At 33.8% G+C, this 15,527-nt stretch overlaps 1 protein-coding gene across 1 annotated transcript in view; it reads right to left on the bottom strand.

The window, feature by feature from the left end:
• Window positions 1–2,262: 2,262 nt before the first annotated feature.
• LOC106126279 (peroxidasin) overlaps window positions 2,263–15,527 on the bottom strand; it is a 52,617-nt gene continuing 39,352 nt past the window's right edge. The window contains exons 2-7 of the mRNA XM_013323822.1: window positions 9,775–9,990; window positions 9,487–9,558; window positions 9,172–9,404; window positions 8,792–9,085; window positions 8,448–8,717; window positions 2,263–8,359 (exon numbers count right to left, since the gene is read on the bottom strand). Coding sequence (XP_013179276.1) covers window positions 5,508–8,359; window positions 8,448–8,717; window positions 8,792–9,085; window positions 9,172–9,404; window positions 9,487–9,558; window positions 9,775–9,990 — 3,937 coding nt within the window. The 3' untranslated portion in view covers window positions 2,263–5,507. The remainder of the gene's footprint in view (window positions 8,360–8,447; window positions 8,718–8,791; window positions 9,086–9,171; window positions 9,405–9,486; window positions 9,559–9,774; window positions 9,991–15,527) is intronic.

Below are 15,527 nucleotides of genomic sequence, written 5' to 3'. Positions count from 1 at the left end.
TACACACATATCTTGATGCTTATTATTTTTAATTCAAAAATTTTCCGACTGCACAAGATCCTTGTCAAACTATACTGCAAATTAGGTTGACATACCTATCGGGTTAGATAAGTTTCTGAGTCTAACGCTTAAGACACTCATAAGTTAGTATCGTCATCTTAAACTGTTTAAATCTTTCTGTATCATAATTTATTTTAATTGCTAATTACAAGATCACATCTAGACTACATTATCTCAGTGTTTCTATTGGAAGCAAATTAATGAGGACACCACTTATGAAGTCTGTATGAAAAGTGGATATGCTTCTAGTTACGAGTATATGGATAACTAGCTGTCGCCCGCGACTCCGTACGCGCGGTATAAAAAAAAAAGACAATTCATTCCCTATGTGTTCTTAGCTGTGTTCTATTAACATCCATCCATCCAAACATTCGCATTTATAATATTAGTAAGATAATAAGATTGAAATAAAACACCAATTACATTTTTCATTTATTTTTGATTACACATTGGACACCAATTACGATTATATGTTATAAGACATCGTTAACATAAAGATAATCTACAGATTACAAGTAACAGTAATTAATCAGAATAATCCAGGATTTATTATTGTTTTTACAAGCCTCAACAGTCTCATGGTTAAGGGTACGGACATCTAATGAAGAGGTCGCTTCGAATCCCACTATTCGACTATTGTTGTAAACGAAATACACATATAAAGCTTAGTTGACGAAGTACAAAGAAATATTATAAAATTAATAACAATAAATTATAATATTCCAATGATTTATTTTCTTTCAACTTTATTATTTGGATTAGAATGAAATTAAATTTCTCTTAAAGAGTGGGCCGGTGTTATTTCTATACGTCGGCAATGGACTTACATTGCGTTTTCACTACAATGAAACTTGTATGGACATTTATTGGTGTCTCTGTTCTTTTCAAAGAGAATGTAAGGGATGACAATATGTATACAAGTTTCGCTGCAGTGGAAACACAGGTGGAACATATACAATTATGTAGACCGAACCCGAACAGAATGTCCTTTATGGTTAAACGATGTCAAATAACTTCTTAAAGTACTTATAAGAGAGAAATATTAATTGATAAATGAGATTTTTAAACAAAGGATACCATTTTTTTGGGCCCACACTCTATCATCAGTTCACTATATGTCCCTACCGAAGGGCTCTAAGCCTACCCTAAGTTAAGGGTGATTAGGCCATAGTCAACCACGCTGTAAAGTGGGATATAATTTCCAAATGTTAAAAATTAAAAAAATGTAATTTAATATTATTGCAGAAATTTTCCATTTTTAAAGTCCGTATGCAAATATAAAATTTTTAACAATAAACAATTTGTTGATTTAAGTTGCAGTTGAAAGATGTGACTGATTACCTTTGAATTAAAAATAATTTTGTAGAATCCTCATTGTTGTTCTATTAGAAATAATATAAAACTGTCACTGCGTTCAAGACATTAAAAGCAACATATTGGTATATGTCCCTTTTCTGTTCATCTCAGTCCAACAGTGGGCCCTTTCGACATAAAAAATGATCGCCTTTGTTTTTACAACTACGGTTACAAGATACATCAAGATTATTTAGAGAATTATTCTACTTATTTAATTAACAGGATAATCATTAAAAAAAACTCATCCGTGAATATTATTTCGAGATACAATAAGGTTGTTACTGTGAATTAATATTCACGGTATTAAAAAAAAGAAACAAATAATTTAAATAAAATTAAACATCACCCTCATATTCCGTTCCAACAATCCCTGTGTAGCATTCCTTTTTAGCACCAACCAACATAAATTCAATTAATTTTAAGTAATTATAATATCAATTCTAAAACACGACATCGAATATATTCCTACTTTAACATATTAACTTCTATTATAATATTTCCTGACAAGTTTTATTAAGAGATTATTCGGTACACATAGTATATATTTTATGACACCTCACCATTATTCCGGAAAAATACTGGATTAATTTCCTTACGAAGAAGGTGATGTAATAAAACAGTGATTGAGGATTCATGACAGATCTTAGTCATGCTGTAAGACTGTAACTTGTCAGGAAATTTTATGCTTCTAATTACTAACACTTATACAATTTTCTATGTCTATTGATTGCTGTTAAAAAAATTATTCAAAGAAAAAAACCTTATTAAGTTCAAATTATACTATAAATTATAAAAGAAGAAAATAAAAATCAAAAAATGTCCAAATGTAAATAAAAATATTGAATAATGCAATAAAAATTAAAAAAAAAATAATAATTGGAAATTAATGAAATACCTAACATTCTTACATATTTATTTGGATTATGTGTACCGTTTTATTACTAGACTTAATAGGTAGGATAAGTATCCTAAAGTCAGGTTAAACTATCTTAAGAACAAAGCCATCGAAGATTAGATTAGATTAATAGTGTTCGTCAGCACTGATTTAGTTAGACTTATTTCGCCACCCTCTTACACGACCCAATACTCTTTTCATGTCGCGGCCGACTTTATCGTGTAGATTATTTCACGACCCTCTAACTTGAGTAGATAATGAAAAGGAGATCAACACTTCCAGTTATTTTATCGCCATTGCATTAGTGGATGGTTTTTTAAAAAAAAATCATCAAGGCGTCTCGACTGTACCGCTTCCAAAATTACACTGAACTAATCCATTGCTGACAAACGTTGACTTATTTATATGACTTAAACATGAATATCTAATAGTTAAACATTAATAATTAAATTTACTGCTGTCACAAAATAACTGGTCGATTTTAACAGCTTTGTTGTGTTGTTGGAACTGATTTTGTCGTATTAAGATCTTTAGTGTATTCATATTTTCATGTTGTTATCGTGTTTGCAATGTTATGAATTACAATTGTTCTTGTCTTGTGTAAGTTTGAGTTTTTAAAATCACATGTAGATGAGGCAAACGTGTTTGAACTGTGATACGATTGTGTTGTTAAAATCAAACGTGTTACATTGTGACATATACGACTATTGCTACTAAATACTTAAATCTAATTAAACATATTATACTATTTAAGCTTTTACGAATAAACTATTATGCTAAAAGGCAGTTTGGAAGTGCGTAATACGAGAATCAAATTGATTTATTACATAGTTAGTGATTGATTTCTTTTTAGTGGTATAATTTACTATCAAACTTCAATATTTTATTAAACATTACCCCTTATTAGTCACCCCAAAATTAGGGTTTTTTCGAACCCCTCGGTGGGGTCACATATGAACTGACAATCATGTTTAATAGCGAAAACCCTTATTAGCAACTATTGTACCTCTCGTTCTATTTGTTTACGTAGAGGTAGGGTAGATATACCCTTAAAGGTTGCATTGAAAGTTAGTGACTACAAGTGATGACTGAATCTTGACAAAACGGTCTTTTTAAACAAGTTTTAAAACGTGAACACACTCCCAAGCTGCCAAATCTTATTATAAGAACAGACAGAACATATGCGTATTTATTAACCTATCTTTCCACTGCCGAAACCTGTACAAAAGTATATTGTTATCTGCATATTTTTCGAAGAAAATGAGAGCAAAGCGAAGCGGGATGGGATGGAAAAGGGGATAACATCATATTTTCGTACAAGTCTCAACACACACTACTAGTGGAAACCCACTCTTACTTATATTGACTGAGACAATTACATTATTTAAGTATTCGTACACATAATTAAAAACTAAATATGAAACAACTAACACTCACTATTTTATCCAGTATCGACACCGGTAAGTTTCGAGTCTATCGGGGGCTATTCTTCAGTGAGAGACGGGACGCGACAGCAACCTAATACCAGTCTCACTGACCCTAAACAAGGGCCCCACTGGGCTCGAAACTAGTAGATGATAATACCGTATAAATGTTTAAGAATTAGCCGATTTATATTTAGTTTGCGACTTATCCTAAAGCTTATATTGAATACAATGAATATATAACTAGTAATGAAATCGAATTAAACAGTTATGGAATTATGATAAATTACTTGCTACTAATATTATAGTCGTTATGCAATCCAGATATTGCACCTATTCTAATCAAAAACAGTTGAAATGACACTAAATTTCTCCTATTCCCTACGTCTTGTGTTTTTTGTCGTTATTTGAGAATAGTCCCGATATGAGATTACGTTTTAAAAAAGATTCGGAGTTGTGGTAGTTTAGAAAAAAAGACCCGGGTCACCAGATGTGTTAACTTTTCATAAAATTATTTGTGATTTTTGAATTGAAATTATTCAGACGATTTTAAGTTTGGTACAGAAAAATAGGATTAATAAAAGTTCCGAGAAACATTTTTAAGACACCCTCTATTTTTGATATTTTGATAATATCGATTTGGAGAAAATGGTCTTCGGTTGAGTTTTGTTGTTGCCAAGTTCATTGAGATTTTGAGGGACAATTAGAGTTCTTTATTAGCTTGAGTTAAAGAATTATCTTTAACATAAGTTGCTCAAAATCCTCAATATTGTTCATTAACTGCTTTACTAATGTTACATACGACATCAATAAGCAGTCAGGTCTAATCTACAAATGCATTACTTAAGGTGACTCTGAACGTTGATCGCTTAAATCCTATTTTTTTTTCAGAACTACTATAAACTACATTTTTTTGTATTTTTTTAATTTTTTTTTTACTATTTAACCCAATGAATGATTACAATGATGACCTAATTAAGGATATTGATAGATACAGCTATTTATATTACAGGAGTAAACATGTGCAAGGATTTATGATAGTGATGGTGCAACTTACAATATGAATTACATAGACAAAGAGTTTCTATGGCTTTACGCCTCATCCGAAGATGCAGAATATTTAATATGAGTTAGGACGGAACCTGATCGCGTTTTTCATCAATACATTTTTAAAATTAATTCAGACCAAAATCATACACTATATAACTTTCAAATAATACATTGCAAAATAACATCATAATACTGCAATACAGCAGTCAACACCGGCATTAGAAAAGGAGGCTACATCAGCAAAAAGTATTTTATAAAACCAAATCACTACCACAACATTCATTATTTATAGAGAAATTAGCATTTAACATAGAATTAAGCATACATAGATATAATGAAATTGAAGTACTAACCTTAATCCTATTGTACTAACGATTATTTTACAGACTATAAATCGTTAAGACTAGAAATCTTTGATTAGCTAATACAAATTATTATATAATCTTATACTAGGATTAAACATAGACATAGAGATAGACACCCTGAAAGAAGCAGTCGTGGGGGAAAGATGAAAATATATGGAAGAGGATATAAAAGAGTAAAAATAAATTCTTGTACAATTGGACCGCATAGAAAAGAACTTACGTACTATAATTAAGATTATATATGGGGAATACATAATGGTTATATACCTAATGAGTAACATTAATAAGTCCTTAAACGTTGCCAAGTCATTTTGAATGAACAATTTATCTTAATTTAAAATTGTTGAATTGGTAGAGTTACTTGCCGCCATAGGTTTCCTCTAAATATTTAACTCGGTGTTTTAATCCATTTATAACTTTGATCATTTTCCGTTGAAGATCTTCGAGGTGTTTTACACGATCCTCATAATCATCGAGATGGGTGTAAATTTCGTGATCCGGTGGAGCGTCTCTGCGGAATCGACTTTTTTTAACTTCATCATCATCGCCGCAACTATCACAGTCAGCCCAATAACGTAAATCTATAGATGGTATATCGTCGCATGACATAAGCCCATCCTGAACTTCCGGGAGCAGGAACACATTTTCACCGATAGTGTCAATATTATCACCGTTATCGCATAGTATTCTCGCCAGACTAGTTTCTTTGATTTGTGCTAATTGTTCCTTCTTAAAAGTAGTAGGATTTTCGTACCAAAACCTGTCGCCATCCCTAAGACGTTTGAATTGTTCGATCAAAATGCAACTAAACAGTGGTCCGATTTTTCCTCCTTCTACTTGGTCTTCCAATATACCTCCCACCCATACGTCAATGTTGTGAACCGAGCCGTAAAGTTCTTTCAGCTTATCTCTAACATTTTTGCTTGATATTTCGCCGGCCAAATCGTCAAAATCGTTAACTTCGGACATATTGCAGAAATCTCGCCATTTAGTATATGGTGGCAAGGCGTGGTCACGTCCTCTATGAATGTTGATCGCAGCAAGGTCTAAAGCCACGGCATGGGCAGTATGAAACAGTTGTTCTGTTAGTTCCGAATTCAAATTTTGGGTAGGCGTTTTCAGTTTCGCTGGTGTTGTAAACATTCCCCTCAACAACGGATCTACTCCACCCTCATCGACAAGTCTCCAAGGTGAAAAGAAAGCATTACGTAAGAGTAAGTGGCCTTGGGGGATCGGTTCAAAGTTTTCGTCGTAGCGATGGAGTATAGGATTAATTAAGGAATGACCGAATCTTAGAGCTGCGGTAGCAAAAACGTTAGAAACGGATGGATTTATCTTAGGGTCATATCCTTTATATTCGCCAATTTGTTTATATCCTTCGGGGCCAAGAATCAAAGGCAACCAGTGTTGATAAGTGATATGTTGTATTTCGGAACCAACCACTTTGCGCGCTTCTTGGTAAACCTTATCGCCATCCCAGAAGGGGTTAACAGTTTTTAATTGTGTAGCGACTCTATTATGTTCGCGCATCCAAATTGTATGCATAGCAGCAAGACCAATTTGTTCATTGGCTCTCACATCTCCTGCGACAAAGCAATTGCGATTACTTTCTTCCAGATTGCGCTTACAGTCCATGCTATTCAATCCAATTGTAGGCAATAAGGGTTTTTTTCCTGGGAAAGTAGCTCCTACACGCAATAATCCAGTATCGTTGGAGTAGTCTCGCAGATCATCGGCTACTGCTTTTTCAAATCCATACACTTGTGAAGCGTCAATATATGAAGTAAGTTGATTTATTTGCTCCCGAGGTTGCAGTTTTCCGAAAAGCACAGACGTCATTCCTGAACCACAAACTGAACTTGTTCTAATGAAATCAATGCATCGACGGTTTGTTATACGTGGATCGCCTTCTGGTACGTCAATTGGGAAGCATGGTGCTGCATAGTCACATGTTTTTTTGCAATCGACGCCATCCCATGTCTGGGAACTCACAGATGGCAGAGAATGATCTAAGTCGTGATCCAACCATTGGCCCCACTGCATTACCATGTGTGTGATCTGGACGTCTTCGGTAATTTTTTTCGTTGTTATAATAGTGGTGGACACGAGTCTTGAACTGGGCAATTTATAACCATTGTATTTAATATTTTTATTCCATCCCACTGGTTGACTGAATCCGTTTTCATATACAGGGTAAAGAATTCTTCTAAACCCAGTAAGCGAAGAGCCCCAAGTAGGATGAGCTAAGTTATTGCAGCTGCCGTCGATACTACGATATTTCAGATGAAAGCACATGTCCAAACATTTAAACTCCTCTCTATGAGCAACACAACCGGAAAGTTTTGCAATCAACTCTAAATGTTCTCCAGACAAAATTTGTTCGTAGTTAAATGGCTCCACAGAATTCGCCTTTAAACCTGCTTGAATAAATTCTTTAACTTTGTCAAGTGCACGTTCATATATTTCAGCAGGTCGGGCAACAGCTCTAGCTGGTGCATTTGGAAATCTTGTTACTCTGTATAGATCACTAATACTGGCATTGGGTTTATCAGATTTGAATAATTGTTCCATCGTTTTAGCAATAGCTTGGTCGATATCCCGTGTAGCTTCTGTCAGAGCAATGTTTACATATTCATCGCCAGGTAAAATATGATCTTTAACAGTTAAGAATGCTGAAACTGTATCACGACCATATTCGTTAAAAGCAGAACATTCGTAACGGCCAGAATCAGTTGTCGTAACGTTGTTAATTATTAGGCTACCTATTATGGAAATTGATATCCTGTCATTTGGTTCAATGTGTGTACCATCTTTTCTCCATTCAATTAATGCTGGCGGTTCACTCTCAACTTCACAAGGCATTTGAACGGATGTCTGTTTAAATGCATCTGTGTCTTCTGGTCTAAGTACAATTTTAGGTGATATAATCTGCGCTTTTTCAACCTTAAGAATGGCAGAAATTTCTGTTAGTCCCTCAGAATTTTCAGCTCTGCAATGATATAATCCATCATCATCATTCGACACTTGAATAATTGTTAAGTTTTGGTTGTCGTCGGAGATAATGATATTTTCATTTTCAGACAAAGCCATTGTATTTCTGTACCATGTTATGACCGGTTTTGGTACACCTCGAGCCGTACATCTGAATTCTGCTGTTTCCCCAATAGTTATAACTTCATCTTTAGGAACGACAACAAAAGCTGGGGCAACTGTAAAAGAAACATCAATATATATATGTGTAAAGCGGACTAAAAATAGTAAATAATAACATAATAAATAATATTATTTATAACTTACCCATAACTTCTAATTTAGCTTGTGCTGATATATGACCATTCAAATTTTCAGCTTCACAAGTATATAGACCAGCGTCAGTATGTTGTATTTTTTCAATAACCATAGAGCCATTGTGCCTCATTGTAATGCGATCTGACAGTAAAATTCTTTCCTTATTGAAGAACCAAGCTATGTGAGGCGTAGGATTACCAGTAGCTACACAGTCAAACTTTACATTGTCATCAAGTCTGGCAATTTTGTCGCGAGGTAAAATTGTGAAAAGTGGGTGACCTGCAATTACAACTAAATTAGTAACTACTTTTATTACAATTACTAACGATATGTATTAAGAATTAAAAACAAACCGTTTTCATCGGCTTTGGTTTGAACTATCATCCTGGCTGGCTTTGATTTTACTTCTCCGGCAGAATTTTTAGCTGTGCATTCAAAGATTCCAACGTCATTTTCATCTGCAGCATGTACCATCAGTGTGCCATTATTCATTACTTCATAACGATGGGTATCTAATGGAACACTGACTGAATCGCGTAGCCAAACTATTTCTGGTTGTGGCTCTCCAGCGACCACGCATGTGAACACTGCATTATCGCCGAAGTTAACGACTGCGTCCTGGGGATCTTTCATAATAGCAGGTTTTTCTGAAATTATTAAATTAATATAAAGCTTTATTCCAAATATGATATATATCTTGCTTAGATTTTTGTTTAATAAAAATTGTACATACGGCAGTTAAAGTCATCTTCCTTCATGGCGGATAACGAAGTGCCAGTGACAGTTGCAGGTTCATAGCATGTCGCAGCGATTTCCATGTCACTATGTCCACCTAGCATACGTACGAACCACAGCATTGAGCAATCGCAGATTAGAGCATTGCTGTCTAGACGAAGTTTGCGCAGACTTGTCAGACCACGGAATGAACCAGGGGGAATTTTCCTCAAGTTGTTGTTATGCAAATACCTTAAATTTTATAATTATGTGTTATATCAAATTAATATATTAGTACATATGATTAGTACATTTTGATAGATAATGAACTTACAATCTTTCCAGTCGCGGTAGGTTGGAAAACGTTTCTGGTTCGATTTGATGTATTTCATTGACGTGAAGGTACCTGAAGAAAAAGTAATGTTACTATTATTTGCGTTGTACGTTCTATAATGAATTATTAAGTCTTCTAACTTTCATTTGTTTGTTTTATAAATTGTGAGTAAGTTAACTACTAAAACGAGTCGCCTACTCTAGAATTTTAGAAAGATCGATCAAGCATCGCCTATTTCAGGATAAGATAGGAAAACTTAATTTTATAATACTGATAGAGAATACTCACAGCTGTTCGAGATGGACCATTCCCTGGAATACGTCGGAATCGATGTGCTGAATGCGATTACGATACAAGTATAGATATTTCAAGCGACGCAATCCATGGAAAGATCCGGAACGTAGGTCACGCAGTTGATTGTCGTTTAACAGCAACGAACGTAGACGATGCAGGTGACTAAACACTCCTGGAGCAATGTCGAAGATCTTGTTGAAACGTACGTCCCTGAAAAGAAAGAAGACCTTAGTATTTCTCAAATGCGGTAAATTGTATATAAAAAAGTAAGTTTATTAGTTAGTTGTTTAATTCCGAAGAAGAAGCAGTATGCACTTCTAACCTAATTCTTCTAAATTACTAACATCGCCTGCCTTATTTTGATGATTTATTCCGTTTGTATGTAAAACGTATTTCAGTAGATCGGGTCTTAAAGTTTGTTGGAAAAATACAATGAATTAAAATCAATTATAATTATATTTAGAGTATTTCGGTTATGTGGGTAGTATAACAATTTGTACTTTAAACACTAATTAAACTATTATGAGTTTCCCTAACAACACTTCTATTATATCAGTGCTGCTATAGGGTCTTTATACAATTATCTGCACATTCGCTACATCGTTACGCTTCAAGGCAACCAATTAAAACTTTAAACCACGCCTTCGTGTGTTAAGGAAAGTTAGGACGTCTTATGATTTTCTTTATAACACACACAGGTGTAAAATAATATCATTTCGTGTTTCATTTGTAGCACGTGTAATTTTATTAGAAATGTTAGTAACTTTTACAAATTCTACATTAATTCATATTGTATGAAAATTAAAAGGAATTGTCGCTCTTTGTTCAATGTCACAGATTGTCGTCCTTCACAATCTCTTAGAAAAAACAGAGACACAAAATGTTTTACAAGTCTCATTGCAGTCGAAACACAAACACAAACACAATACAATAGCTAATATAATTTAAAATGTTGAAACGTCAAAGTGTACACACGCTCTGCTTATCAAGGGCTGGCTGCAATTAAGCTGGGTCGAGATAGAAAAGAAAAAAGTTGCTTTACGTCACACTGCATACGAATGTATCGGAAATAAAATTCGTTCGCTAAATCCTTTCAACGGCCAGCGTACAATTAATCAAATTTTTCACGTTCGTCGCTTCGTGGATTTGTATTGGAAAAATGGATACGTACAGGCGATTTTTAATCTATTATTTAAAACTTCTTTTCAAAGTGTGAATTTGTGTCATTCGCTTTATGAACATGTTTTTGTATAAAGTTAAAGTTGTAAGAAAAAGTAAATTATTTTCAGATTAAGGGAATATAGGTCGAAAGTCTAAACTAGGCAATGTTGAAGTTTAGTCCCGTTGTAGTAATTTATGATATGACAACTTTATTGATCGGAATGATGGAGTTAAATCAAAACGTCAAACGATTGATATACGAGAATTGATGCCTCGTTTAAACTATGTCTATAAGGAAATATGTTATATTAACTGTGAAATGTAGATAGAACAAGGTTAACTGTCAGACAACTTTATCAGTACACTAGCTGTCTCCCACGACTCCGTCTGCGCGTTGTTAAAAAAAACATAATTAGTACTCACTTACGCTTCGCTCCTATTGTTCGCAGCGTAATTTTATATAGCCTAAAGTCTTCGTCAATAAATTGACTATCCAACAAAGAAAGAATTTTTCAAATCGGACTAATAGTTCCCGAGATTAGCGCGTTTAAACAGACTCTTCCGCTTTGTAATATTTATCAGTCCATATGATGCAATGTCAGTGTCAAAATAATTTCAAGGCTCCCAATAAGTATATTGCAATCAAAAAGTGTAATTGAACAGCATGATTTTTGCAGTGTAATGCAATGCGAATTTTTGGATGTATGGACGGATTAATGGATCTTACAGAAATTTTACATATATGTTGAACGTAGTCGGGAAGAAGACAGGTTACTAATTCAGTTCTTTTTTTATTATTGGAGTGGCAAACCGATTTATTGAATATTTTTAATTAACATTAATATGGTAATCCTAAGCAGAGACTTAATGAACAAAATTAGCAGCAAACATTACCTACGCCAACACTAATTAGACACTTGAAGCTACCAAAATGCACGGATCCTCCGTATAATACAAAATACAGCGGATATTTCGTACGTAAAGTGTATTGTTAACCCTGGCTAATGCAACGTAGTTTCGGGGAGAGTGTGATCTGAGATTTAAGGTTATCTGCACGTTCGCTTGAACAATAAACCCGTTTAAACCCACCAAAGTGGATTTCACGATCAATGGGAAACTAAATTTGAAATCACACAAGCAATATTCTAAACTTACGTTAAAATGGAATATAATAGTTTACATTTTTATATTAACAATGTGTCAAAATATATTTTCGATGTTAATTTTGCATCAAGATCTTTATGTCAGCGTATAACCACACTACAATGACGTCATTAATGTAACGTGTCAAATATTAACTAGTCTATTAAATCCTAATTTACTATCTATGTTACTCAATACGTAACCAAATTTTTGTATACTGCGTATAAAAATCCAATGATCATTTTATAACTGTAGGGAATTGTTTTTTTTAGAACGAAAACAATGGCCTCTAATATTTGTTTGCGTCGAACATGTTTGTCAACGGCAGCGATGTCGCCCACCAATATTGCATTTAGAACGAATACTTTTGATAGCATTCTAGTATGCACCGAAAAGATATATGAATGTAGCATAGTATTCTGTTCTGATTTAATTTGCTTGTGAAACAATTGACTTTCGTTATTATGTGACGTTATTTTATTGGCTTACTGATGAATCTCCTATTGAACTACGTCAGTTAAATCGATTATTCTCTTTTAATAAATTTGTATATAAACAGACTAGCATTCGGCGCAATCTCAATAGTTAGGAACGCCTAGAAATCAAATATAAGAAAAATAACTTTAATTTACAAAACTAATAAATATCCGAATTTAATATAAGCATTAAAATTATTTTTTTAAATTGTATATATGTATTTTAATTATTTAACAAACATACATCATGCGAGAACAAACACAATTCATTCAACTTACACGCTATGTTAGAAAACACTAAACCACTGAGGATACAGACTCTTGCTTAGCCGCAATATCATTATGTTAATGTATCGCCTACGTTTCTAAACGGGGCAAGTAAACTTGCACGGGATTTTCATTCTTACTGAGAACTTTCTGAGTTCGGCCCATTTAAAAATGCTTTGAAGCGTTGCGATAAGGAGCGTTTATTTATGAGTCGCGGATTATAGTGGTCACAGTGTCAGCGGTAGAGAACGTAAAAGATAATAAGTTTTGTCAAAATTCTATTACAAAAACAATTATGAATATAAGAGTAGTATTATGTTTTAACAGTGACAGAGCCCGCTTTAACATCTTCGCACGAATTGGCCCGGCTCGCACGGTGAAATACCACGACCACATAGAAGATAGGCGTGAAGTGGAAGCAATTCTGATGAGTGTGCATCCCTGAGGCCTAGTTTAGTCCTCTTTCCCTTCCCACCGTTTTTCTTATAAGGAAACGATGAGAAGTGGAAGTTGACTTTGATTAGTTTGAGAGAGTAGTGGATGAGAGGACGCATGGAAAGGGAAAAATTTATTTCTGTGCATCCTCCTCCGTCGATTAAAGGTAGGCAACGCATATGCAATTGCGTATGTATATGGGCAACGGTAACTTCGCTATTTCAGCGATTTCAGGTGGCCGCTCGCTCGTTTTCCACCTCATGATATAAAAAAAAACATGTAAAGCATAAAGGAATGTCAGCAATACTTTCCTTTATTCCTTTGTGAATGTGACAGAAGCGAAGAAAGCTAAGAGGATTATTCTAGTTCTAAGAGATACGAACTAGACAGTCGACTATTCCAATCCCAAGAATCAATTATTTTATGAAAGAACAGCATTGTAAATAAAATTATAATGCAATTTCTTTCTGCACCGTAGAATAAGTTTTTAATTGATTTTACAAACATAAAGAAATTCTTCTAAACGTCACAAGAAATAAATTTATGTTTTATTTTGTCATAATATATATAACTCAAGAACGGCTTTACCGATATGGCTGAAAATTGGTGAGGAGGTAGCTTAGAGCCAAGAGACGGACATAGGATACTATTTATTCATTTTTTGTCGAATTTATGCCTTGAAGAGCTCCGTTTTATATAACTTACTAATATTATAAATTCGAATGTTTAGATGGATGTGATGTAAATAGATGGATGGGTGGGCTGGGCTACACTAATTAAGTTTCTTATACATCCACGCGGACCGAGTCGCGGGCGAGAGCTAGTTAGATAATATGATAGAATGGTTCTTTTGCCAATATATAAGATTCTGCCCAACTTTTAAATTAAATGTAGTAATTAAGTATCCTAATGATGTTTATCTCTGTACTAAATCTTCTATCTTCTATTGGCTTATGAATCGATATTGTAATAGAGGCGTCTTATGCCTTCTCAAAAGAAAAAAACAATAAGTAAAAGTAAAGAAATCGCTGTCAGTGGGGACACCTCGTTAAATAGGTCATAGTGTTTTTACACCGTTTCTATTAAACAGACCACTAGGGATTCCGCGGACTTCCTTTTAAAGGAGATTTGAATATTATTTAGTGCTTCATTCCACTATCCTATTTTTACTTGCGCTTTTAATATTGCACTATAACTTTTAGAAAAGGACTAATCAATTTTCTATTAATATCATTTCCTGTCAAATTAATGCGCGCGATACATTTTAAATTGATATTATATTATATTTCAAAGAAGCTATAAAATCATTTAATCAAAAGACAAACGTCTTTTTTAGACTGTGCAGTTAGAACTGAACGTGTGTAGCGAGTTAAATTGAATCTCGTAATAAATTAACAATCTCCCTGAATAGTTCACTCATTTCTAAAAAGTCTATTCAAAGATAGGAATGCAGACTTAACTATTAAAATGGAAATTCAAGTCACCCACCGAATGAATCAATATAATAAATAAATTAATTAATACGTACATCGTATTTGAAAGGAGATATATTGTCAACAATTTGTAATGCGACATACCCTAATTGGCGTGAATAAAATGGTGTTGAATCGAATCGCTTACTAGCTGATTGATGAATGGTTTAGCGTCCAGTTTAATATGACCCCCGTCGCGTTTTATCATCTTTAACAATTACATGTAATTGGCGTTGACTCTCCTTTGTTGATATACTAATTGGTTTAAGTGGAGGTGTTGGTAATTTGGTTTGACGTGTTTCTGTATTAACACCAAATCCAGTTTACTATCACGGAGTAAATCCATTAATATCTTTTGGAATTTATCAGAGGCGTAATTAATTCACTGGCCGCCCTTCACCAAAAAAGCAAAAACAAATATTGTCTTTTATCTATTCATAGATTCAAAATATTTCAATTCGTTTGTTTTTGGGATTATAAAAAATATTGTAAGAGTGGTTGCGATATTGAAAGCAGGGTTTGAATACACGCAGATAAAATTGGTTTTAAAATCACATGTCTCGTCAGGACGACATGCAGCGTGATATTTGTTGAAATGTTGCTTTTTTGTTAAAAATGTAAAATACACACGTGATTTTTCAGATATCTGGCAAATTATCCATAACGTTCTTTGACCAAATTTTACTTTTTCCTTTTTTTAACCAACTTCAAAAAGGAGGAGGTTATTAATTCGTTTGTATGTTCTTTTTTTATGTTTGTTACCGCGTAACTTCGTCTCTGGTGCTCCGATTTT

The sequence above is a fragment of the Papilio xuthus genome, unplaced genomic scaffold (assembly GCF_000836235.2).
Source record: "Papilio xuthus unplaced genomic scaffold, Pxut_1.1 DF825017.1, whole genome shotgun sequence".
In the NCBI taxonomy this organism is placed as follows: Eukaryota; Metazoa; Arthropoda; class Insecta; order Lepidoptera; family Papilionidae; genus Papilio; species Papilio xuthus.
The sequence above is the reverse complement of the archived record's forward strand: the minus strand, read 5'-3'. Positions and strand labels throughout refer to the sequence as shown.